The sequence below is a fragment of the Athene noctua genome, chromosome 20, assembly GCF_965140245.1.
Source record: "Athene noctua chromosome 20, bAthNoc1.hap1.1, whole genome shotgun sequence".
In the NCBI taxonomy this organism is placed as follows: Eukaryota; Metazoa; Chordata; class Aves; order Strigiformes; family Strigidae; genus Athene; species Athene noctua.
In genome coordinates this window covers 10,135,939-10,159,424 of record NC_134056.1, presented here as the reverse complement: position 1 = coordinate 10,159,424, position 23,486 = coordinate 10,135,939, and the positions used below count along the sequence as shown (strand labels likewise).

Genomic DNA, 23,486 nt, shown 5'->3' with positions numbered 1-23,486 from the left:
ACGGGGACACGCGGACGCATCGTCACGAGGGGGCCAAAACCCCAGTCCCTGCGAGGAAGGGCTTGCCCTTCGTGCAGGGAGGTGAAAGGGGAAGAGGAGCCGCCTGCAGCAGGGCTGGCCGGGGAGCAGCCGGTTCCTGCTCGCTGCAGAGTTTCTGCACCACAGGAAGAGGCATCGGGCAGCTCCCAGGGTCTGGCACGTCCGCTGGGTGTTGGTGAGAGAGACCCTATGCAGCAGGTTGAAAGGGAAATTTAAATTCCAGCTCAAGGTATATATTAGATCCTAGGGAGAGAAGCAGAGCGGACTGTTATGTGACAGCAACTGCATTTTTCAAGGTAGAATTTTTTGTTTAGGTTTTGTTTTTTGGTGGTTGTTTTTTGTTTTTTCACAAATTGCTAATTTTAGCAGCATTTTCTGCTGTGTTTTTGTGAAGGAGGAAAGCAGGACACACAGTCCACACCTCACCTCACCTGCTGGCTATGCTGGCCATAACCCAGAGTAGCTTCAGCTGCCAAAAAAATTGTGGATGCACTTTTGATGGCAACTTTTGAGGAAAGATTTTAAAGAAAGATTTTAAAGAGACACACGTTAACGGGCTTAGCCAGTATGGTTTTTTAAATTTTAGCAGCACACACCCCCTGAATCACTCCAATTCCAACTCTTTGGCCATAAGGAAAAATACACTCGCTACCAAAAGTGGGGTTTCGCCTGCACCCCCGTATTTCCTTCCCAAGCAGGGAGATACATGCTGGAAGGCATCGGGTGCTTTTGGGGGCACCGGCACCTGTTTGCTCTTGGGGAAAGAGGCCGGGGCAGCTCCAGGGCTCGCCCCGGGGCTCCCGGCTCAGCGGAGGTGGCCGGAGGGGGCCAGCAAGGAGCGGGCGAGGCCGCGCTCGGGGTACGGCCGCAGCGCTCCCCTCGGCTCTGTCCGTCCGTGTTCCGCAGCTGGGGTCCCGCCCGCCCCCGGGAGGGAGCCGAGGGAGAGCGAAGCCCCGGGGGGATCAGGCCCCGCTTTCCCCAACAGGCTGAGCCCCCTCCCCGCTGCCGAGCCGGGATGGGGAGCGGGGGGTGTTGGGGGGGACACCCGCTCCGCCCCCCCGCCGTGCTGCCGGCGCGGCCCCGCCGCACTACAACTCCCGGGGAGCCCCGCGCCGCGCGTCAGGCGCCCGCGCCGGGACGGGCCGAGCTGGGCTGGGCTTAGCTGAGTTGAGTTCAGCTGAGCTGAGCTGCGCCGCACCGGGACGGGTTCCGCACCGCCGCCATGCAGGTGAGCAGAGCCGAGCCGGGGGGGTCTCGGGCGGGGGCGCAAATCACCCCTGAAGCCCCGCACCTCGCTGCGGCCAGGCGCGGTTTAAAGGCCGTGGCATCGCCACTCGCCCTCCGGCACCGCCTCCTCCCGCCGGAGCTGCACCCCAGGGCCCCTTTCGCCCTGGTACCCCCTTCACCCCAGGCTTCACCCCAGCCCTCCGCCGGGCCTCTGGCGAGCTGTGGGCTAGCCGGCTGGCTGCTCCTCGCGCCCCTGTGCCACCGTGTCCCCACCCCAGTCTGCCCCATCACCCGCTCTCCATCGCCCAGTACAGGTTTCCACCAGACACTCGCAGCAGGAGCTCAGGTCATGGCACAGGTCTTGAACCATCACCCTGAGGCAGGTTTGCTTTATGCTCCGAGCTCAGACATGATGTTTGAGGCTGCTGAGTCCCCCCGATTTGCTGGCACCGGCCCACCCCTCGCAGCAGCATCCCTGTGAGGCCCAGGGGGTGGCTCGCACCCTCTCCAAGGAGCATCCCAGTACGGGGACACCTCCCTAGGCCACTGTGTCCCCGGTGTGGGGCTGCAGCTTGGGCTGGTTGGGCCGGCGTCCTGCTTGCCGTGTTATTTTGCACACCAAGGGTCGGGGTGCTGCAGAAAGTTCGTCCCGCTCCTCCCCACATGCCCCGCACCTGGTGTCCCGGTCGGACCGGAGCAGCAGGTCGGGATGCGCCGGGCAGCCTGGCACTGCTCCATGCAGGCACCGCTGGTTTTTCACTTAATGACAAAGAGTAACCCCAAAACTGCAGCTGATTAAGCCACTAAATGCACATGTTGTGCACATGATCAGAGGCAGCGCGGGATGTTTTTCAGCAGCTTTATTTGTGTGTGCAAATACCTGCAAAGTGCAGAGGAGGAACTGGGCGCAGCTTTACCCAGGCGCCTGCTGAATCACCGCTGCGTGGGCAGGTGGGTGAGGGCAGGGTCGCATCCCTCCGACCAGTATCCCTGAGCCTGGCATATCGCCCTGGCAGCAAAATTCCCTTCTTGCAAAGAGTGCAGAGATTTTTAGGACTTGCCCTCTTGACCTTCGCACGCCAGATCTCACCCAGCAAGATGCTGACTTCAGAGAAATTGCACTATGGCATCAATGGAGGAGAGGAGCAAGGGGCTGTTGGCCCAAGGAGCCACGGGCTCATGGGCATGCTGGGCACCCAAAGACACGTGGCTTCACCCCCAGCTGGGAGACCTGGTACAGTGAGGGGATCTTCTGTCAGTCACTTCTGTTCCCCTGTCCCTAAGATCATAGAATCACAGAATCATGTGGGTTGGAAGGGACCTTAAAGACCATCTAGTCCCACTCCCCTGCCTGTGGGACACCTTCCACTAGCCCCGGTTGCCCAAAACCCCGTCCAACCTGGCCTTGAACCCTTCCAGGGAGGGGGCAGCCACAGCTTCTCTGGGCAACCTGTGCCAGTGTCTCACCACCCTTACAGGGAAGAATTTCTTCCTTATATCTAATCTAAATCTGCCCTCTGTCAGTTTAAAACCGTTATCACTTGTCCTATCCCTACACCCCCTGATCAAGAGTCTCTCTCCCTCTCTCCTGTAGCCCCTTTCAGTCCTGGGAGGCCGCTCTCAGTCTCCCTGGAGCCTTCTCTTCTCCAGCTGAACCCCCCCCAACTCTATCATCCTGTCCTCACAGGGGGTGCTCCTCTGGCCCTGCTTGAACAGGTCCATCTCCTTCTGATGTTGTGCCCCCAGAGCTGGACACACACTGCAGGGGGGGTCTCACAAGCAGAAGAATCCCCTCCTTCAACCTGCTGGCCACACTTCTCCTGCTGCAGCCCAGGACACTGTTGGCTTTCTGGGCTGCAAGCACACCTTGCTTGTTCATAGTCGGTTTTCTATCCACTAACACCCCCAAGTCCTTCTCTGCAGGGCTGCCCTCAATCCACTCATCACCCAGCCTGGATTTGTGCTTGGGATTGCCCTGACCCATGGGCAGGACCTTGCACTTGGCCTTGTTGAACTTCATGAGGTTCACACGGGCCCCACTCTCCAGCCTGTCCAGGTCCCTCGGGGTGGCATCCCGTTCAGTTAGTTCTCTTTACAGGGTGCTGCAGACTTGCGGGTGAAGCCTGCAAAGGAGAAATAACTTCATTTAAAGGCTAATTATCATTAATCGGTTGCCAAAGGAAGCTTAAAAGTGTGAGCCAATTACATGTGCTAATGTGCTTTGGGTAGGGAGTGGCTGAAGGGTGTAATTATAGCCCGTCGGCGGTGTGGACACCCAGTTATTGGACGGTATTTCTGGCCGAGGCTGGTCCTGTCGGCCACATCTGCTGGTGTCGGTAACGGTGGGTACGCACGGCCAAGGCCAGGTCAGTGTGGCAGAGGAGGGGGTATAAGCCCTGCGAACACTGCCTAGAGAGATTCACCAAGGGGAGGATTTAAAAAAAAATAAAAATAATTAAAAACAGAAGACATGGCAGCTGAGATATCAGCAGGTTTGTTAGATAAGAGCTCCTATTTCAGCCTGATGAAGAAGGGGATTTGATGCCTTTGTAGGTCTCAGCAGCCCCAAGTGCTTGGACTTGAGATGCTCCTCTGCCAGGGAGGCATCCCTGGGCCTGGCCCTCATCGTCAGGAGGTTGTACTTGTGGCTTTGGGGGCTTTGGCCTGTCCTGGTGATGCAAGAGAAGCCCCTGGGAGGCAGAGGAAAGCCAGGGGAGTGGCTGGGCTCTGACCACCAGTCTTCACTTCAAGCTGCAGACAGTGTCCACCAGCCTCCATCTGTCTCCCACAGACCTTCCTTTCTTAAATCCCAGTTCATGAAGTCCTGGGCTTGTCTCTCTTTGTCGCAGGGATAAACTGGCTTTTTCTCGCCAGCCCAGACACACACAGGAGCTGCTGCTAGAGGTGAAAATCGTCCCGCTACAAATCAAGGGAAGAGTTAAGCCTGGTCAGCGTGACTGTGATAGTGCAAGTTCCTCCTTCTGTTTCAGGAATGGGGAAAAAAATTGCACCATTTGGTAAAACCCCAGCTGAGCATCAGCAGTGGTGCTCAGCCCTTTGGGGTGGTGGGTGCATGGACCTGCTGAAGATGGGGGTGCCCCAGCCCCTCTCTGCCCCTTCACCCCAAGCCGGTTCCTAGCGCTACCTTTCCCTTGGCCTCTCTTCCAGATGTCCTTCTACTTCTCGGACACGGCAGTGCTGCTTTTTGACTTCTGGAGCGTCCACACCCCCACAGGTAGGCTGCCAGCCCCAGCCCAGCCCCGAGACACCCGTCTGTCCGTCCGTCTGTCCATCACCAGCTGTGCTCTCTGCCCAGGGAAAAGCCATGGCAGGAGGGTTGGATGATCCATCAGGTCCCTTCCAACCCAAACTATTCTCTGATCCTGTGATGCGGGGCAGAGAAATGAACAGTGGCTTTGCATTTCTGGCAAGAGCAGTGTTAGCGATGGGCTGGGAGGGGGGAGAGCAGGGCCCCCACCCAGCATCAGCGCTGGGGCACTTACTGCATGGGAGGATCGGGGCAGAGCCGTGATGAGCTCCACACAGCGCTCACCCCACAGCTCGGAGGACACGGCCCGGTTTTGGCTGACCCTACCCTCTCCTACCCTGATGAGCCGTGCTGTGCTCTGGTAATGCCCCGGGGGGGGTTGATCCCCCCAGGCCAAGAGCAGCAGGCAGGGAGGTGTGGGAAGCATCACCTCCCATGCCTGCCACCCCCACCAGGTCACTCAGTGATGGCTCAACTTCCTGTTTTCTTTTACACTCTCTTTTTTAAATTATTGTCCCAGCATCATATTTCAACCCCCACATTTTTGTGGAGTTGATGCAAAGATGCTTATTTTTTTCAGAGCAACTCTCTCCAAAACATACTCCCTTGGAGTTTAGAGGGGGGATTGGGCTAAATACACCATTTCCCAGCGCTTCACAAACCTGCTGCCTGCTGCACCAGCCCAACCCCAGTCTCAGGAGCTCTCCATTCCTTCCACCTTACCCCATGGATATGCCCAAGTGCTCTGTGCTGGGATCCGCTGTGCCCCCCCTCTCGCCCCCACACCCCATCTCCCAACGGTGTGCCGCGAAGGGCAGCAGCGGGGTGTTTCTCATGCAGGGATGGCACTCTCGGTGCTGGTGATCCTGCTGCTGTCGATGCTTTATGAAGCCGTCAAGATGGGCAAGGCCGTGCTGCTGCGGCGGGCGCTGCTGGCTCTGCCCCGCAGCCTCAGCCGGGAGTCGCTGATGGAGCCGGAGGAGGGGGACACCGGCCCCGCGCAGGGCAGGTACCGCAGGGCCCCCTCTGCCCCCGCCCGGCGGGGCTGTGGGGGGCTCAGGGAGGGGTGTATGGCCCCTGGGCCAGTGCAGGAGAGGAGCAAGGTTGTAAAGAGGCAGTCTTTACTAAAGAGGCAGGAGTAACAGGCTCCCAGGACAGGGGTCTGTGGACAGCCTCGGGAAGTGGCCCCGGCACATCCCAGCCCCTCCAGGTACTTTGGGAGATGCTCAGGGACTTTTTCAGCTGTCTTAAATGTTCATGTTCCCACAGGAGCCCCCACGGGTGCAAGAAGGGTCCTCGTGGTTTGGGGATGGGCACAAGCGGCGGCTCAGGCACCCCAGCAAGGCTGGCCCGGGCATTCCCTTCCCACCACAAGCCATTTGAGCCAAGCCTTGGGTTTTTTCTCTTGTATTTAATTCCAGACCATGCCTGAGGCTGTTCTTACTGCCAACCTCTTAATAATATCCTCCCTGTTCCCTTGGAGCGGGATTTCCCCCTGCACTGCCATTTGCAGACCCATCCCTCTGCCCGTGCCTCAAACCCATCTCCAGCAGCTCCTGGCCATGGGGGGGCTGCCGGCTGCCCCAGCCCCTCACTGATGGGGTTTCCCATCTCCTTTCACAGGTGGTTTCAGTACCATGTTGGCCAGACGCTGTTCCACGTGGTGCAGGTGGTGCTGGGCTACATGGTGATGCTGGCTGTTATGTCCTATAACGCCTGGATCTTCCTTGGGGCCATCATAGGCTCCACGTTGGGCTATTTTGTGGGGTACCCCCTGCTCGGTCGGGGCTAGGTGCCCCTCCAGGACGGCGGATGATGTGCTCCACAACTCCTGCTACTTTGTCTGGAATAGCTGCTGTCACTTTTGCTGGGTCTGTCCTTGTCTCCGTGCTCTGCGGGATGCAGCACCCCAGCTACTTGCTGCAGGGACCCTCAGTGCTGGCCCGACTTGGGGGGGAGACGCTGGGCAAGGGGAGCCCTGTGGCCAGCACTCTGCCACGCTGCCACTGCCACCGTCCTCGGCGGGTGGCTGTCCTCCAGCTCTCAGGGAGCTTTGGCTGGGTGATGACGGCGGTGGGACTCTGGACATTTCCTTCTCCCCTCACTTCTCTGGGGGGTTCATCCTGGCTGGAACAGGGACCTCCCAGGGAAGGGGATGTGCTGGGGACAGGCACTGCTGCCCTCCTGCCCAGAGCTGCCCTGCACCAAGCCCCTCTTCACACAGTGCCTTCTGGGGATGATGGGGGTCCTGCTGCCCCCCCCCCCCCCCCATAGTGCTTCAGGGACGGGATCGGAGCAGGCACCGAGCTGTTGGTTTGGCTGTGCTGTGGGGAAGCTGCTGCTGTGGGTGCCACTTGCTGCTTCCTTGGGACACCCCTTTTAATAAAACCTTCTGTCGTTTGGCTTCTGGCTTGTGTGGATGCTGGGTGGTCTTAGGATGTGACACCCCCCCGGTCACAGTGGGAGTGGGGACCCCCAGCCCTCCCCTTCTAGCATAGCCTCAGGGGGGCAGTTCAGGAATAAGGACAGTCTCCTCTGGCTTTAAATAAAGCTTTTTCATTTTATTAATTATTATAAGCATATTTTTAAACATTTGTATAACTTTCTTAATAAAATATCCTGGAAGAGACAGGTTTTAAGTTCCCAAAGCAAGGCACTTTGGGGGGCCTCCCAAGTGGGTTAGGCTGGGCACCCCCCTTCAGAGGCAGAAACAGCGGCACCTAAAATACAGGCAAGTGTCGGGGTGCTGGTCCCTGCTCTGCACACACACACGTCTCATGCTCAGAAGTCCTGCCAACCCCCCACTAGCTCAGGGGCTTTTAGCATCTCTGTGTCGGGGCTGCACCAGTCCTGTCCCCCTCCCCGTGGCAGGCAGGGCTGCTGGGGGTGCCAGCAAACTGCTGCTAAAGCACCAGCTCTTTGCTTGACCATCACAGTGGGCGCAAAGCCCGAAGAGCCGGAGAAATCATCTGTGCATGGTGCTGGGGAGCTCCGGGGGGGGCAGGAGCTGGGGTCACCCCGCTGCACGGTGAGCCTGAGCCCAGAGGCAGCCCAGTCCTGCCAGGCAATGCTGGAGACATTGTGTGAGTGCCACTCTCCCTGCTAAGTTTTTACTCTGAACTTAAATAGCTGCTAGAAGATCCCAGGTGAGGGTGGCCAGAGGTGGGTGCTGTGAGCCCAGCCCGGGACCCATGAGCCCATGCCTGCCCCAGCTCTCGCCCCATCGGCAGTGGTTCAAGCCACCCAGCGTTGCTGCACCCCTGCCGTGCCCCCCAGCCACTCTCATGTTTTCCATCATCCCCTGTGGCCCCACTCCCACTGGCACTCCCGGAGCCAGCTGGGTGGGATGGTGGTGGGCAGGCTCCCAGGAAACCCCCCGGGTTGGGGCAGGTAACGTCCCCCAGAGCAGCAGGGAGCATCCCGCACACCCAGCCACAGCGGGGCTAGTGCCGGCTCCCCGCGGCAGCCCCAGGCACTTGTGCTGGGGGGCAGATAAAGCATCTCTTCAGTAAAAAAGAAAATAAGGCAGAAGAAGGACAGAGCAGAGCACAGGGGGTGCCCCATGCTGGACCAGGGGCCTCCCCCAGTCCGACCCAGTAGGACCACTTGGCTGTGGCCAGCCCCGTGCAGCAGTGGGGACCCCCCCGGCTAGGCAATAAGGTCTCGGTGTTTCCCATCCCCTCCCTCTCCCGCAGCGCTGCTCTCCATCCCCGGCAGCACAGCGGGTCCTATTCCCCCTACCCCAACCCCCGGTGTCACCGGGGCCAGTCCATGGTGGGGGGGGCCCGGGGCTAGAACTCAGTCTGCACCCCCTCACCGCTCTCTGTCGTGCCCATGGGCTGTGGGGGGCTACACTCACCGCCCGCGGGGGGCACCTCCTCGCCTGTCTCCTTGTCACTGGGCTGATGGCAAGGCGTCCCAGCGGACGGTGACAGGGTCTCGGCTCCGGGTGCAGGTGATGCTGGGGTGGCACAGGGCACCTTGGCCTCTGATGGGACATCAGCTCTGGGTTTGGGGGATGCTGGTGTGGCTTGGTGCATGCTGGCCCCCGATGGGACGTCGGCTCCAGGCACGGGTGATGCTAGCATGGGGGATGCTGGTGCAGCACATGTCACACCAGGCCCTGAGGGGACCTCTGCTGCAGGCACAGGCGATGCTGCAGTGGTGCCGTGCACCCCGTTCCCCTCGTTGGCTGGACCCTGGCGGGGCCCATCGCCCAGGACAGACCCTGCCACCACCTCCTCAGTGGCACCGCGCTCTTGTGTGGCATTGGTACCGTTCGTCAGCCGCTCCTCTGCCTTGACGCCGTCCCCGAGGCTCTCCTTCACCAGCATCTCCCGGATCTCCTCCACCCCATCCGAGGAGCTCGGCAGCACCCCAGGGTCCGGCTCCTCTGGCTCCCGCGGCTCCGGGGAGCTGGGCTGCAGCAACGCCTCAGCGCCCACCTCGTAGGGCAGGACCCCCTCATCGTCTTGGATCACTGACACCACTTGCTTGGCCCTGCGGCGCTTGTCGGCCTCTGGCTCGGCCTCTGGCTGCCCACTGTACTCCTCGCCCCAGTCAATGGGGATGCCCTCGCCCAGGAGGTGCAGGTTGGGATCACTGTTGTGCATGACCATGCTGTCACGGTACAGGTTGTGCTTCCGCTGCACGGCTGCCTCCTTCACAGCTGGGGGCACCGAGAGAGATGTCAGATGGGCTGGGGGCATGGGGCAGCGCCCACTGGGTTTGGGTACCTCTCCCTTGGGTGTAGGGTGCAGGGAGAGGTATCCAGAGCTGGGCAGAGGGTTCAACATCCCACCCACTGCTCAGCCCTGCCAGCAGGAAGGTCAGGTGGGAATGCTGCTCCTGGTACAGCCCCCAGTATCTTGCACAGCATCACCCCCTCCTCCAGCCCCCGGCACCCATCATGGGCCCTCCAGGTGCTGTCGAGCCCAGGCTCAGCTTACACTGCCTCAGCCCAGCACTCACCACCCAGGCTGCTGGGGCCCCCCAGGGCTCAGAGCTGAGCGGGTCCAGGCTCCCTGGTGCTGCAGGACCCTACCTTGCATGATGTCTTTCATCACCGACTGTAGCACGACCTCCTCGTAAGTGTTCTCCACCAGGATGAAGCTGGCAAAATCCTCGAAGATCAGCTCCTGAAACTTGGCTAATTCCTGCCGCAGGGGAGAGGCCGCTCAGCCCAGGGGGACAGGAGGCAGTGAAGCTCCAGCCCCTCTGTAGGGGAGGATGGCCCTTCCCCAACACCCTAAATTTTACCCTCTTACCCCCTTGCAGGTCGGTGCCAGCTTTTTCAGCAGGAAGGGGATGGTGATCTGCAGCAGGGCCTCCCTGAAGAACTTCTTCCGCACGGTGCTGCTGTCATAGTCGTATTTCTGGGGTGCGAGCAAGAGGGCAGCCCCAGGTCAGTGAGGGCTGTGGGCCAGCAGCTCCCCTGCCCGTGGGCACAAGCCACCCCCCAACCCATTTGCATGCACGTGAGCAGGTTCCTCTGCCCCTTGCAACCTTCTCTCCAGCCAGTTCCTGCGGTGCCTGAGCCTGGGTCAGAGCCGGCTCCTCCACTGCTGTCTGCAGAAGGGTTTTCAGGCCAGTCTGAACCCCGGATGGCTTTTATAGTGATGCATGTGGTCAGAGGGGACCTGGCTCCTCCAAGTGGTTTCCCACTCACCTGCCCCACATCCCAACAAAATTAATGAAAAGCTCAATATAAAGATCTATTTCCCAAGAAGACTTCTATTAAAATCTGAAAGGTCACTCCTGTCCTGTTCCCCAGGATCCTGGCCTGTGGAGTAAGGCCACTGAAGGCCATCGAAGCCCCTGACCTGCCACCCCTCACCTTGAGCACCCTCTCGAGGATGCGCTGGATGGACTTGCACAAGTCGTCTTTTCCCTGCAGCTTCCCCAGCTCCTGATGGAGAAGCGTCTCAAACGTGTACACGGCGTCATCCATTTGCTGTAAGCAGAGGCAGATGGTCAGGGGGACCCAAAGGGACCAGCCACGGGGGTGGGCAGGGGGCTCTTTTGGGCACTGCCACACAAAAATGAGCCTTCACGCTGGCAAGGTCCCCAGCATCCCAGCGTGGCATCCACAGGCTCCACCCTGGGGACCAAGGGTGCTGGGGGAAGAGGGTGCCCAAAACTCACTTGCATTCCCCTCCTTCTACACCCCGCTCCAGGTTTGGCTGGACCAGACCCCAGAATTGGGCTACTGGCCTTGCTGGTGCCAGTGGGCTCAGTGACAAAGGCACAGCCATGCTGTGATGCCCAAGCCTGGGTGCTGAGTCCATGTTGGAAGGGTACCCCACACTGCTGCCCACCCGTTGTCTCCTTCCCTTGGCTCCAGACCAAAGGGGGTGGCCAGATCCACCACACACCCGTAGCTGGGTGCCAACAACATGAAAGTCCCCGAGACAGGACAGCTATCCCATCCAAATCCCTGCCTGAGTTGGACCTGCTCTGCCTCTGCTCCCCACCCCTCAGTGCTCAGCCCGGGGGGACACAGGAGGACCCCGGTCCCCGTCCCACCTGTCTCATGTGGATCTGGGCCCTCTGTTTGAAGACAGATGTGCTGGAGACATCGAATCGCTGCTGAAGCCCCTCCAATTTCAGCTGGTCCATCTTCTCATAGCATGACTGCATCTTGACGGGGTGGAAGGCCAGGTGGGAAAGCTTCTCCATGTACTGGGGATAAAGGCAAGCTCAGCAGGGCAGGCCAGCCTCTCTGCATGCTCAGGGCTGGGACACACCACCCCACATGGGTTCATCCCCATGTATTTTCTCAGCCTGGGGTCCCCCAGCACTGTCCACGCTGAGGATGGCAGCAGGACTGGCCCTGCCACCTCCAAGCCCACCGGAGCATTGCCAGGTCTCACCTCCACCAGCTTCTCCAGGCCACCTTCGTTGACGATGTTCATGTTCATGTCTGTCACCTCCTTGAAGAACACCTCCCGCACCTCAGCAAAGCCCTGGCTCGTGGGGGTCATCAGGGCCTCCAGGATGGAGGAGATGTAGGGCTGGACGTGGTTACGGACGCAGATCTCCGCTTTGGGGAGGACGAACGCTGGGCAGAGAATGGGAGTGAGCATGGTGAGGCTCCTGCTCTACCCTTGCAGCTCTGCAAATGAGGTCCTAAACCCACCCTAGGGAGGGGAACCTGCTCCTCCAGGAAAGGTCTCACAGACTTACAGGACAATGCAAAGTGTTCTTGCAGTGGGCCCTTTATCTCCATTGAACCTGTTCCTGCCCAACTGCCTGGTTTGGGGGGGTCACTGCCCACCTTGTCCCCCACCTCCTGGGACAATGCCAGTGAGGAATGTGCACGCTGGCCACTGCAACTGCTGGCATCTCCCTAAGGGTTCCAGGCCACGCTGGCAGGAGCCATGCTGCACCCCAGAGACAGCCACACCTTGGTGAAACAGTGCTGATGCCATGCCAGGAGCCAGTCACAGACACAGCTACACACATCCAGGTCCACGCATCTCCCCACAGGGCTCTACCTCGGATCTTGCTGGCCAAGTGCTCCTTGGAGGTAATGATCTGGTCCATGTCCGTGCGGATGGTGCTCTCCATCTGGGGCCGCTCCTGTTCGCACTTGGCCATCACTGCATCGTACTGGGCCTTGGTCTGCTCATAGACCATCCTATAGACGGCATCTGAGATCTGGTGAGGGAGAGATGGGGTGTTCAGCTGACCCCACCTCCTGCTGCTGCCACTAACCATCACCTCCAGCCTGCAGGACCTGCTGAGCCTTCCCTCATGCCCTGACCAGACCCCTCCTCGCAGCCTGGCAGTAGGTTTTTCACACCAGGGATCCCTCACCTGGGTGAGATGAAGATCCCATGGTGCAGAAGCTGCTTTGAAGTATGGCCCAGAGCCAAGCACTGCCTCCATCAGCCAACCTGCCCCAGGCAGGTCAGGGTATGATGCAGGTCTGGGGATGCTGATGGTCTGGGCAGGAGAGCCCCTGACCCGTTTGAAAGCTGCTCCCTGCCCTGCTCAGCCTGCCTGGGGTCTCAGGAGCCAACACCATGAGCAGGATGTGGCCGCTCACTGAGGCTTCACGCTCACTTTGCAGCCAAACACCGTGATTTTGGGGCCGGCAGGAGGCAGAGCCGTCCCACCCCTCCCTCCCTCGGGTTTCCCAGCTTTGCAGCTAAGACCACAGCTACTGAAAAAGCACTGTTTGTGTGTTTTCAGGCTGCTCCAGTGGCACATTATGAGCCTGGTGGTAATTATCTACCAGCTTTTAAGGTTTCAACAAGCAGTTTTGAAGAGCCCTCGGTCTTTCGCAAGGGTTCAGGCTGGATTTAGCCCGTGCTGCTCTAAAAATGGCTCGCTAAATATAGCCAGGACGGGCTTCACTCTGGGGCTGGGCTTCCTCCTGTTTGCTTCCCTCACCCCAGGGACAAGGCAGCGCAGGCAGGGATGGGCAGGGCTGCTCACAGAGGCACAACAAGGAGCTTTATAAAGCCACAGTGGAGAATAAGGACGGCTTCTTTGGCAGGGGCCAAGAGAGGGGGCAAGCTGGGGGGGGGGGTGGCACTGGCTCTGACAAGCAGGAAAGGGGGAAGGGAGGTGGCAATGCAGCCCCCAAAGCAGAGGGAGGGCAGGCAGGGGGAGGGCAGGTGACAGTGACCCCCCCAGCAGCCCCAGCCCCACACCTGGATCCAGGTCCGCTGGCGCTCCTGAGCCTTGCCCTTCAGCCGGGGGCCGATGGTGGTCCTCAGCTCGGGGAGCAGCTCCTCCATCACCAGGTTGCTCAGGACCTGTGAAGGCAGGAGGCTTTGGGGACCCTGCTCAGCCCGCAGTCCCCCCCACGCCAGCCCTGGGGGGACAGGTCCTCACCTGGGTCTCGTTGCCACACAGCATGTCCCAGGTGCCGTACTGCTCCTTCGCCTGGCGGTACATGCGGACAGCGTCCGTGAAGGCTGGAGCCTCCACTTTGGAGTCCTCCGAGATCCCTGGGGAGGGGATGGGGGGCATGAGTGGGCAGCCCGGCATGGGGAGCGAGGGGCAGGCCAGCTCCTTGTGGCATCCCCAGCCCTCCTTTTGCAGGGGGTCCCCCACACCCTCAGACTCACACGAGGAGCTCAGGGCTGTCACCAGCCACTGTCTGTCTGGGGGGGTGGGCAGCAGTCTCCCAGACACACCAGCAGCTGGGGGGGCTCCCACTCTGTCCACAGACTGATCCCCTCCAGAGCCAGAGCGAAGTCATGGAGGCACCCAGGAGCAGGGGTGCAGCAGAATGGGGGGGGCTCAGTGAACCCCAATGGTGCGTGAGGACCCAGGTGCTCAGCAAACCCTGAAGGCATGTCAGGAGCAGGGGTGCTGAGCACCTGGGGGCTCAGCAAGCCCCTGCAGTGTCTGGGGACCCAGGGGCTCAGTGAGCCCCAAAGGCACAGCAGAAGCAGTGGCTCACCGGCATGGTGGGGGGGGCTCAGTGAGCCCACGAGCACCACAGGATGGAGCAGCCGCGGGGGCTGGAGGAAGGGGAGGCCCTGCAGGGAGCGGCACAGCTAGGGAGGAAGAGGAAAGAGGCCGAGGGGTGTTGGGCTGAGTCAGGGCCTGGTCTCCAAGCCAGCCCTGTGGGAGTCACGCTGGGCTCTGCCTGGCTGGGCTGCCCCTGACATCACTGAGTCACTGCAGCATGGCTTGTGGGGCCACCAGCACCAGGGGGGCTCCAGTGTCACCCCCACCTTCCTGCAGCACCCATCAGGAGGAGGGGCAGGGTGCTGGGAGCCCACGGTCACATCCCATGTGGAGGAGGAGGAGGAGATAGGGGCAGTGGATGGGCAGGACAGCCCAGGAGCCCACTGGCACACATCCCATGCGTGTCCCTGCCTCATTCCAGCCTCTCCAGGCTCTGGAGCCTCCCAGCTGGAGAGAAACACTCCTGGGAGCAAACCCCTCCCCACCAGCACCCCAACTCCCCTCCCCATGCCCGGCACCCTGGCAGGAGTGAAGCAGGATGGGACTGAGCCCAGTGTGGCCCTGTGGCAAAGGGTTCCCCAGCAGAGCCACCCTGCTCGGATGCTTCCCACAGCCATGACAGTGGAGGGTCGTGGCACGGCCCTGGACCTCCCAGCAAGCTGCTGTCCTGGGGAGACACAGCCAGGGGTGGCTTCTCTCCCTCCAAGGACAGCCCAGGGTAGGGAGCGGATATTTTCCAAGGCACACAGATTTTTCTAAGATGATTACATTTAACTCCAAGCCTAAGAAGCTTTTCCTAAGGGGCAGCTTAATATACAGGGAAAAAAATGCTGAGAAAGTGAAGTCTGACCCTTTCTCAGTGCTCAGTGGGAGCCAGAGCAGGGCTGAGCTTGCAGGGGCCACTGCTTCTCCATCCATGGCTCCTTTCAGCTCAGCATCACCTCCCGGGTGGGGCAGCCTGGTATGGGCTTCAGTGCCCCCCGACAGAGCTGCTGTGGCCAAACTTCATCCTCCAAACCATGCAGAGAGCAGAGCAGGATTTGTTCCCCGAGAAGCTGTTGACACAGTGCTTGGGGATATGGTGTAGTTGGGAACTGTCAGTGTGAGGTTAACGGTTGGACTGGATGATCTTCAAGGTCTTTTCCAACCTGGATGATTCTGTGATTCTGAGAAGCCACCTGGATCTGTCCAGGCAGGGCCACTTGTCCCTGGCTCAGCCCAGAGGACAGTGGGCTCCAGCTGCAAGGAGCCAGCCCCAGGGAGAAGCAGACGTGGCTGGCTGCAAGAAGACATCATGCCACTTCACAGGGCAGATTTAATGAGTTTGCTTCATTAATATGTGGCTAATCAAGCAGTGATCTGAGTTTGCCTTGTCAGGGTTGGGAAGCAACTGCCCAAGCCTGGACCCTATGCTGGAAAGGCTCCCAGGGTGATGGTGGACCACAGGATCACTGGAATGCTACACCTCGACTTTTTCAAAGTCCACCCCACTCATGGCACAGGATGATCTCCTTTCACTGCGGGAACAGTGCTGAAGTAGAAATGTGAGTTTTAAGCCACTTTTTGCCCAAAACACAGCTCAACGGGGCAGCTTGCCCGCAACTAGGGGCAAGAGCCTGCGGGATGGGCACTGCTCCGGCCCGGCATGCCACCATACAAGGCAAGGGATACTCTCAGGGCAGCCAAGGACACCCAGGCTCCAGGGAAACTAGGCTGGACCCCTCCTGCATGAGGAACAATGTTGCATGTCCTTGGTCCTTACAGAAGAGCTGGTGTGACAAAAATACAGTCTTAAAAAGGGAGGTGAAAATTCCCACACTAATCACAACCGGAGGCAGAAAGAGAGCCTCTAATTTAGGAAAAAAAAAAAGATAAATTGCTCGACAACAACAAAAGAGCTTTCATGAAACTTGAAACAGTATCTCAGACCTTGCAGGAGCAGTGAGGGGCAGAAATGGGGCTTGGGAGGGAAGAACCATCTCACAGAGAAATCCAGGCTGTAGAAATGCAGAAACCTGCCACTGCCCACCCCTGTAAGTTATTTTCATCACATGCTGAGAAGGAGAGGGAGGAGAGGATTTAATGGCACAACACTGGCTGGCACTGGGGATAGCAGAGGGGCTCACTTCTCTCCTCTCTCCCACAGCAGCACCCGGCAGCCAAAGAGGGGAAATTAAAGATAAATAAACTGGATTTTTGTTAGTAAGAGAGATCAATTCCTATTTTATCAGGATCTAGTTTTGCTCGCAGTGCCCTGGCTTTGTGTGTCCAGCACAGGGGATCCTGGGGTGCTGAACTGCATGCAGCAATGATGCTGCAGCAGCATCCCAGGGGGATGAGTGGCTGGAGGGGTCACTGTTCCCAGCCCCCTGCAAAGGAGTCCAGGGCCCAGGTGGGCTGCAGGGAGATGCTCCTCCTGACAAGCTCAGACACCCCCAGCTCACCAACAGCACATGGATGTGTTTTGTAGAGAGGAACGACAAAAGGAAGGGAAAGAGCAAAGCTTTCAGTTGATTTAATCTAACACGGGAGGAGGGAAACCCTCACCGAAACCCAGGCTCCGGATCCAGCGCCATTACTCCATTCCCTAAACAGTAGCTCCAGCAAAATGAGGGCTACACAGAGCTCCCAGGAGTGAAAGAAGCACTTAAAAACTAGGCAGCATTGCTCTTTGCCCACTAGAAGACATGATTTTGAGCAGGTTTCAGCACTGGCACCCCAGGAAACTTCTCACCATCTAAGACACCACCAGGACCTGGGTCTCAGCCCAGGAGCTCACAGGCCACAGCCAAGCAGGAAAATCGTGTTTTCCTGCCAGAGTATCGCTGATGTGTGAGGCAGGTCCTGCCTCCACCCCAGCCCCTTGCAGCCCTGCACCTCTCTGCCCACAGCCCGGGCTGCCCTCACTTGACAGTGCCCAGGCGGTGCCAGCGGGGCAGGGAGCAGGACTGTGGGGTTTGGAGTTTTGATGACTTTAATTACCAAATATTTTCTACCTCAGGGTTAAAAATAGGCATCAGGGTTTCTCTTGAGCCAGGCTCTGTGCTGGTTCCTGCAAATGGTGCCTGCCCTGGTGCAGGCATCGCCTTCCTTACGAGCAGTAGGATGCCCTGGGCAGCTGGATCCCTCCCACTCTGCCCCTTCGCTCAGGGAGAGGATGAGATGCTCAGTGATGCTCAACAACTCCCAGTCAATTCCTCCTCTTAACCTCCAAATCATCACCTTTTGCCCAAAACCCAACCCAACCACCGCAGGGTCCCCAGCACCCTCTCTGGAGCAGGAGGACGATGCTCTCCCCACCCCGGAGCCCCCATGTGTGGTCCCCCCCCAAGCCCAGCATTGCTCACCATTGTTGCAGTGCCGAACACAGTCCTGGAAAACCGCCCGCCACTTCTCCTGCTCCTTGCCTGTCATCACGCAGAAGTAATAGTGCCGGGAGTAGGGGTGCCAGAGGATGAGGGGGAAATCCGTGGGGCACTTCAGGATGGGGGAGTGCCCCGATTTCGGTGTCACGCCTGTGGAGGGGGGAAGGATGCTTTGAGGAGCAGATGAGGCAGGACAGGGGTGGGGATGCTGCAGGGTTGGGGGTGTCCATCCTGCCCAGCATTTGGGTCTGGGGGTGCAGCAGGAGCACACAAGACCCCTCAGCTCCTTCCCAGTGCCTTTGCTGTGAATTCTACCAAAAACACGGGGCAAAAGAAGTTCAAAGAGGCTCGTTCTTCCAAAAAGGAAATCCAAAATGAAAAAAAAATTTTAAAAAATTTTAAAAATCATTATTTCCAGCACAAAACCCTCCCTGGAGCTGCTGCCCTGCTGTTTTCAGCAGCTCCTGCCTCAGTCCCTCGCGGCTGCCCTGGTCTTTAGGGACACAGGGCAGGACGATGGTGAGCCAGGTGGTGGCCATTCCTCCTGGGGGTCTGGATGGAGGAACAAGAGCTGCTGCCTTCGCCCAGTGCTGCCAGGAAAGGGAGGCGGTAGCAGCATGGGGCAGCTCTCATGGAACTGCAGACACATTTTCCTTCCTTTCCCAGCAGCTGCAGCAGGACCAGGGTAGCAGACACCTCACGCTTCACCCTACACCCATGGGAGGGAACAGAGATGTTCCTCCCTACAGCCCCACACCCTGAAACCACCCCACAGGGATGCCTACATCCCAAAATAATCCTTCCCAAAGGACCCCAAGGGATGTCCAGCAGCATCGGGGTGCAGGAGACCCCAAGCATCCCTCCTCACCCTGCAGCCACTCACCAGGCAGGCTGCTGTTCACCAGCTCCAGGTACTGGTCCACAGAGGTGAGGATCTTGTAGCCAGCGCTGTTGACCTGCAGGCGGGGTGGCAGGTCCCGCTCATAGGCCTGAGCAGAAAAAAGGTGGTCATGGATGATGGGCAGCACTGCCACACCACCACAGCAATGGGGTGTCCCCCTTTGGAGCTGTGCCCACGGAGACAAGCGGAAGGGTGATGCCCCTCACCAGTTTGTTCTCATAGAGGACCAAGCCATAGTTGTGCGGGACCACGCAGAAGCGGTTCCTCCACTTCTTGTTCTCCTCGATGTACTGGAAGAGGTTGCCTGAGTAGATGACATGGTCCTCCAGCGGGACCTGTGGGGAGGAGACACATGGTGGATGGCACGGGGAGGGGAAGAAAGGGGGGACGGGTGACAGCCTGGCTCGGGGAGCTCAGCAAGGTCTGTAGTGGTGGTTTGGGTGGGGGGGTTTGGTGGGGTTTTCTGCACTAGGGCTATGCTGAGGGTCTCCAAGTTCACCACTGGATTATCTCCTATCGCACTGCAAACTTTGGTGCCTGAATAGGTGCCTTTGAGTAACAACTTGGAGGATGATGACATGCACAGCCCTAGAAAATGCCAAAGGGGCTGCTCATACAGCAGCAAAGTTGCATGTGGTGGTGTTCACCATGGTAGTGGTCACACCTCTGCCCCTGGCATCTCCCTCCTGGCAGATACGCCCAGCTCAGCTGCGCGACAGGAGCTCACTTGGCAGAGCCCTCCAGCAGCTCTTCCCAACCTCAACTACTGTGATTTCCCCAGCTTGGGGCAGGCGGGAGCATGCATTGTACTGCTCGGTGGTGGCCGTCAACCAGCAGACCCTGCCAGGCTGCGGGTCAGAGGCAAGCTGCGGATGGCAGGAGCCAAGCCCTGCCCTAGCATGGCCTCCAGATGGGGCATGGAAGAGGAAAAGCAAGGAGCCACCCCCCCGTAGAGCTCAGCACCACGCGATGTTTAAATGCTCTGTGCTTCATGGAAGACCAGCAACAGGCTGAGGACATCCCACGCCCCCAAGCCGCCCACCCCCCCAGGCTGAGCAGCCCCTCGCCAGCTCTCCAGCACCTTTTGGCCCATACGCCGGCAGCGTTTGCGCCATCCCAAACACAGGCTGACTGAGCGAGCCAAGAATTTGTCCCAAGAATTTTTATGATCCCAGGAACATAAACAAGAGCTGAGAGCTCTCGTGAGGGCGGGAGCGTGCAGCCGCCACCTCTCCTGCCATGGCCACCCACCATTCACCATGGTGGCTGTCAGGAGGGACCAGCCAGGGCTTGGGACACACCATGCACCCAGCACCAGGACCTTTCCCTCTCCTCTCCCTGCTCTGTCCCTCTCCTGGCTCACAGGCAACCCATTGCCTTCCCCAGGCTTCCCACTACCGCCAGACCCCACAGCCCCGTGGGTGGTAGGAAGGGCTGAGAGCAGCTTGGCTCAGCAAACAGGCTGACAGCACCTCGCTGCTCCTTACTGCTTTCCAAAGGCCTTGGGAGGGGGAGAAGAAAGCATGAAGCAAACCCTGCAGGGCTGGGGGAGAGCAGACCCATGAAAGCCCGACACTCAAAGCCACCAGCAGCGATGGGGACAGAAAGGTGGTGCCAGGTCCTCATCAACATTTCACGAGGGTGGCTCATCCAAGGAGAATCAGCCCTCCTAAACTGGCTTCAAAACCACTGCCCAAGGCAGACGAAGCCCTACAGATGAGCTGCTAATGAAATAAAGGCCCGGCTGAGCTCTGACATGGGTCCAGGGGACCCTTGGCCAGGGACTGGCTGCTCACAGCCACCCGCAACCTGAGAGCCCTGTCACAGCCATCCCTTCCTCACACACCCTCCTCGCCTGGGGGAGGCACTGAGACAGCACCACCCAACCCCGACAAATATCTGGGACAGGCAGGTATGCGCCAAATTGCTAGGCTGGGCAGGGAGGGGACCGGGGACAGCATGGGCGGAGGGCCCTGCACTGCCTGCATCCCTGCCATGGGGACAGGGAGCGATGGGGAGCAACATCACGGTCCGAGTATGTCAGCTTTGGGGCTTAGCCAGGAGAGGCTGTTCTGAGGAGAGAGGATGCTCAGGGATGTTTTTTCAGTGGCGCTGGCTGGAGAGACCAAAGACAGAAACGTTCATTCCTTATTCTCATTGCTGTTGCTCCTTGCTGGCATTTCAGGTGACTGAGCCATGCTTTGGACCCCAGCCCAGCTGTCCCCCTCGCCACCAGCTGCTGGCATCACTGTGGGAGCTGCCTCTGAGCACCACATCCCCACAGAGATTGAAAGAAAAAAAAAGTAATAAATAAATAAAATTTTAAAAAAGCAAATGCCACATCCCAGTTGTACCTGCCTGAGGACAGGGAGGACGCTACCCTGCATCTTCTTGACATCCACAACTTTTTTGGGCATAGCTGGGGAGCGCAAAGCCCAGCTGGAGGAGATGCTCTCCCCGGGATGTTGGGAGCACCAGTACATCCCGGTGGCACTGCTGGGACACTGGCAGAGGACAGGCAGCAGACAAGACATCGCGCAAGAGGAATGTCCTATTTACACACTGGTGTTTTAAAAGATTTGAACAGCGTCCCTGACCTCCCCGCCTCGCCGCTGTTCCTCAGACATTCCTGGGCTGCTTGATGGAGCTTTTTAATGAAGCAAGCAACCTCGGGATGGAGGTAGCCCCCGGGGGGTGCCGAAGGCATCTCCCAAATTGCAAGGAACTCAAGGGACGCTTTGCCGAGGACGCCGGGTGCCTGGCTCCTGCCCAGGAACTTCCACACCTTTATTTTGCTCCACACACCCAACACCCAGGCACCTTTCAGAGGAGATGGGGCATATCCAGGTGCCTGGGCAAGGTGTCACATTTGTGGGTGGGCCAGGGAGACAACCGCTGTGAGCACCCAGGGCTTGAGTCTGATCTCACGGTCACAACTTCTAGATTTCTTACAAAAACACCCCCTTAAGCCCCAGACAAAAGCAGAAGCCCATCTCCATGTGCAAGCACTTTCTTCCTGCCTTCAAGGAGCACACACAGGACAGCAGCTCCACCAACCCAGCCAGGGAGGAACCCCAAACCCTCTCTGCCAGCGAGAAGCTCTGGCTGACATGCATCTGCCTTTGGAGGTGGGAGGGGAGGTCAGGATCTGTCCCTGGGTGCTGGAGCCACAAGCAACAAGGGGAGAGGCTTGGAGACCTTTTGCCAGGCAGGAGATATGTGGCTCCTGAAGATCAGACTCAGAGCCACCTCCTCTTCCCCTGCTGGGTCAGGGATGTCTTCCAGGGGTTTCCTACCCCTCCTTGAGTATTTGCCTGTGCTGGAGCACCACTCACACCCAGGAGCAGGAAGACAACAGCCCAGCACAACCCGCTCAGGGCTTCCCTGGGCACAAGGTGGTCCCGGGAACTCCTGCCAGCCCTGGCATGAAGCACACTCAATCCATGGGGGCTGCAGCCAAAAGCCAGCCTCACCCCCGCTTGCTGGTGTGCTCATTGCGTGGGATGGGATAGAAAACCTTCCTGGGGAGCCCCACAAGCTGCACAGACTGTGTGATGGGATGGACCAGTGGCACAGGCACTACATCCTGCCCCAGCAGGATGGAATGGGGAAAGGGGACATGCCCAGGCTTTGGGGAGCACATCGGTCCGTGCTCGTTGTCCACGGAGATGAAGCTCCCCACCAGTCCCAGGATCCCTGCATGGAGCCAGAGTCTTACCTTGCGGTGGAGCAGCTGGGCCTGCGGCCCTCCGTTGCCTTCGATCTCATAGCGGACGCTGTTGAAGAGCGCTACGCCATACTGCTCCTTGTAGCACTGGCAGAACTCCCCCAGCACCTTCCCCGTCTTCTCTGCAAGAGGAGAGCAGATCCACGTTAGGCAGGGACTGGATTCAGGATTCAGGGATCTCCTTGCCACAGACTGCCCAGCACCCCACTTGGACACCTTTCCCCTGCCCTCCCCACCCACCCCACACCTCCCGTCACCCTCCTGCCCGCTGGAGCAGGGTTTGGTGTGGGGCCACGGCTGAGCTCACTGCTCTCTGCCCTTCCCATCCAGCCCAGGGACTAATTTGGGGTCAAGATGATCTTTTTTCAGCCTTTCACGTTAATGCCATAGATTCCTCTCCCCAGCAGGAAATTCCTGACATTAAGCTGATTCCGGCAATGCTGACGGCTTCCCGCGCCTTGTGCAGCTCCCCAACCCCACTCCAACTGCCTCAGCCAGCTGAGACTTGGGGGAACCCACCCCATCCTCAGCCCCACTCACACCCACCCAACGCCACTGTGCCCCTGTAAGGGCCATCCTACGGGATGGGGCTGGCTGGCTGACTCCAGGCTCTGCAGCCAGCAATGCTTAGGGCCATGCATGCAGCAGGGAGATTCGAAGGGGAAAGGACAGCCAAGCCCCCACCACAGTCCCCATGTCACCTCCTGTGCATGGCAGGGACCCCCACCAGGACCCCTGCCTCCAGACTGGGAGAGCTTGAGCTGCCACGTGCCCCCCGGCACCCCACACTGGAGGAGATCCCCTCCACCCTGCAGGCAGCACCCTGACGCACAGGCACCCTGCTCCAGACGGCACCTTGCCTCACGCAGCACCCTGCCCTCTCCCTTACCCACCCCAGCTCAACCCCACATGGGACTCCTACACCAAAAACCCCATCACAAAGCATCACAGGTCCAGGGAGATAACTTCCCCAGAGCTGCCTTTGGCACACGGGGCCTCTATTTTGAATTTCACTCTCAACTTTGCCCCAGAGCCTGTGAAAAGGAAAGAATTTGAGTCGCCTCCAACTATTTCCGACGGCTCAGCCTCTGCCAGAGCACTGGCGATGGGCGCGGGGAGGAACGGTGCTGGCTATGCATCCCCGGTGCAGGAGCCAGCACGATGCTGGGGGCGTGAACCCAGACAAAACAGACCCCCGCGCCGGCCCCGGCACAGCTCGGCCGGAGCCAAAATCTTCAGCAGCAGCTGCCCCAAAGCCATGCCTGCAGCCAAGCCTGCACGAAGGAGCAGCTTGCTGCAGGGTGCTGCAAATCCCCGTGGGATGAGCAGCTCCGGAGGAAAACGCCGCCCGAGGACAACAGCTGAGGGCAGATAAACCCATCCCCGAGGAGACGCTGGCACTGCCAGCACCACGGGAGCAGACACCACAGGCCAGCACCTTGCCGTGCCAGGGCTGAAAATCCCTTCAAATTTAAGTGACCTTTTTTTCGCGGCAAAGAACAAGACGCCTGCTCGTCCCACCAGAGAAAT

General features: G+C 59.2%; 2 protein-coding genes across 3 annotated transcripts in view; one reads left to right on the top strand and one right to left on the bottom strand.

Moving 5' to 3' along the window:
- Nucleotides 1–1,167: 1,167 nt before the first annotated feature.
- On the top strand, nucleotides 1,168–6,936 carry SLC31A2 (solute carrier family 31 member 2). Its single transcript, XM_074923415.1, has 4 exons — nucleotides 1,168–1,267; nucleotides 4,435–4,501; nucleotides 5,375–5,543; nucleotides 6,158–6,936. The coding sequence occupies exons 1-4, from the start codon at nucleotides 1,262–1,264 to the stop codon at nucleotides 6,324–6,326; spliced, it is 411 nt and encodes a 136-aa protein (XP_074779516.1). The 5' UTR covers nucleotides 1,168–1,261; the 3' UTR covers nucleotides 6,327–6,936.
- Nucleotides 6,937–7,045: 109 nt separating this feature from the next.
- The window catches only part of NIBAN2 (niban apoptosis regulator 2), a 31,363-nt gene continuing 14,922 nt past the window's right edge, over nucleotides 7,046–23,486 (bottom strand). Inside the window, exons 2-15 of one of the 2 annotated variants that reach the window (XM_074923414.1) lie at nucleotides 21,948–22,078; nucleotides 18,436–18,564; nucleotides 18,212–18,317; nucleotides 17,311–17,478; nucleotides 13,379–13,494; nucleotides 13,195–13,299; nucleotides 12,031–12,193; nucleotides 11,407–11,594; nucleotides 11,060–11,215; nucleotides 10,371–10,487; nucleotides 9,802–9,909; nucleotides 9,579–9,690; nucleotides 8,394–9,203; nucleotides 7,046–7,254 (exon numbers count right to left, since the gene is read on the bottom strand). In XM_074923414.1, coding sequence (XP_074779515.1) covers nucleotides 7,214–7,254; nucleotides 8,394–9,203; nucleotides 9,579–9,690; nucleotides 9,802–9,909; nucleotides 10,371–10,487; nucleotides 11,060–11,215; nucleotides 11,407–11,594; nucleotides 12,031–12,193; nucleotides 13,195–13,299; nucleotides 13,379–13,494; nucleotides 17,311–17,478; nucleotides 18,212–18,317; nucleotides 18,436–18,564; nucleotides 21,948–22,078 — 2,450 coding nt within the window. In that variant the 3' untranslated portion in view covers nucleotides 7,046–7,213. Of the gene's footprint in view, nucleotides 9,204–9,578; nucleotides 9,691–9,801; nucleotides 9,910–10,370; nucleotides 10,488–11,059; nucleotides 11,216–11,406; nucleotides 11,595–12,030; nucleotides 12,194–13,194; nucleotides 13,300–13,378; nucleotides 13,495–17,310; nucleotides 17,479–18,211; nucleotides 18,318–18,435; nucleotides 18,565–21,947; nucleotides 22,079–23,486 lie in introns of both variants that reach the window. The other variant, XM_074923413.1, reaches the window with a different exon arrangement.

Coding starts and splice junctions, on each gene's coding strand:
- SLC31A2 (XM_074923415.1), top strand. Junction 4,502..5,374: donor GAGCGTCCACACCCCCACAG/GTAGGCTGCCAG, acceptor TTTCTCATGCAG/GGATGGCACTCTCGGTGCTG. Junction 5,544..6,157: donor ACCGGCCCCGCGCAGGGCAG/GTACCGCAGGGC, acceptor CTCCTTTCACAG/GTGGTTTCAGTACCATGTTG.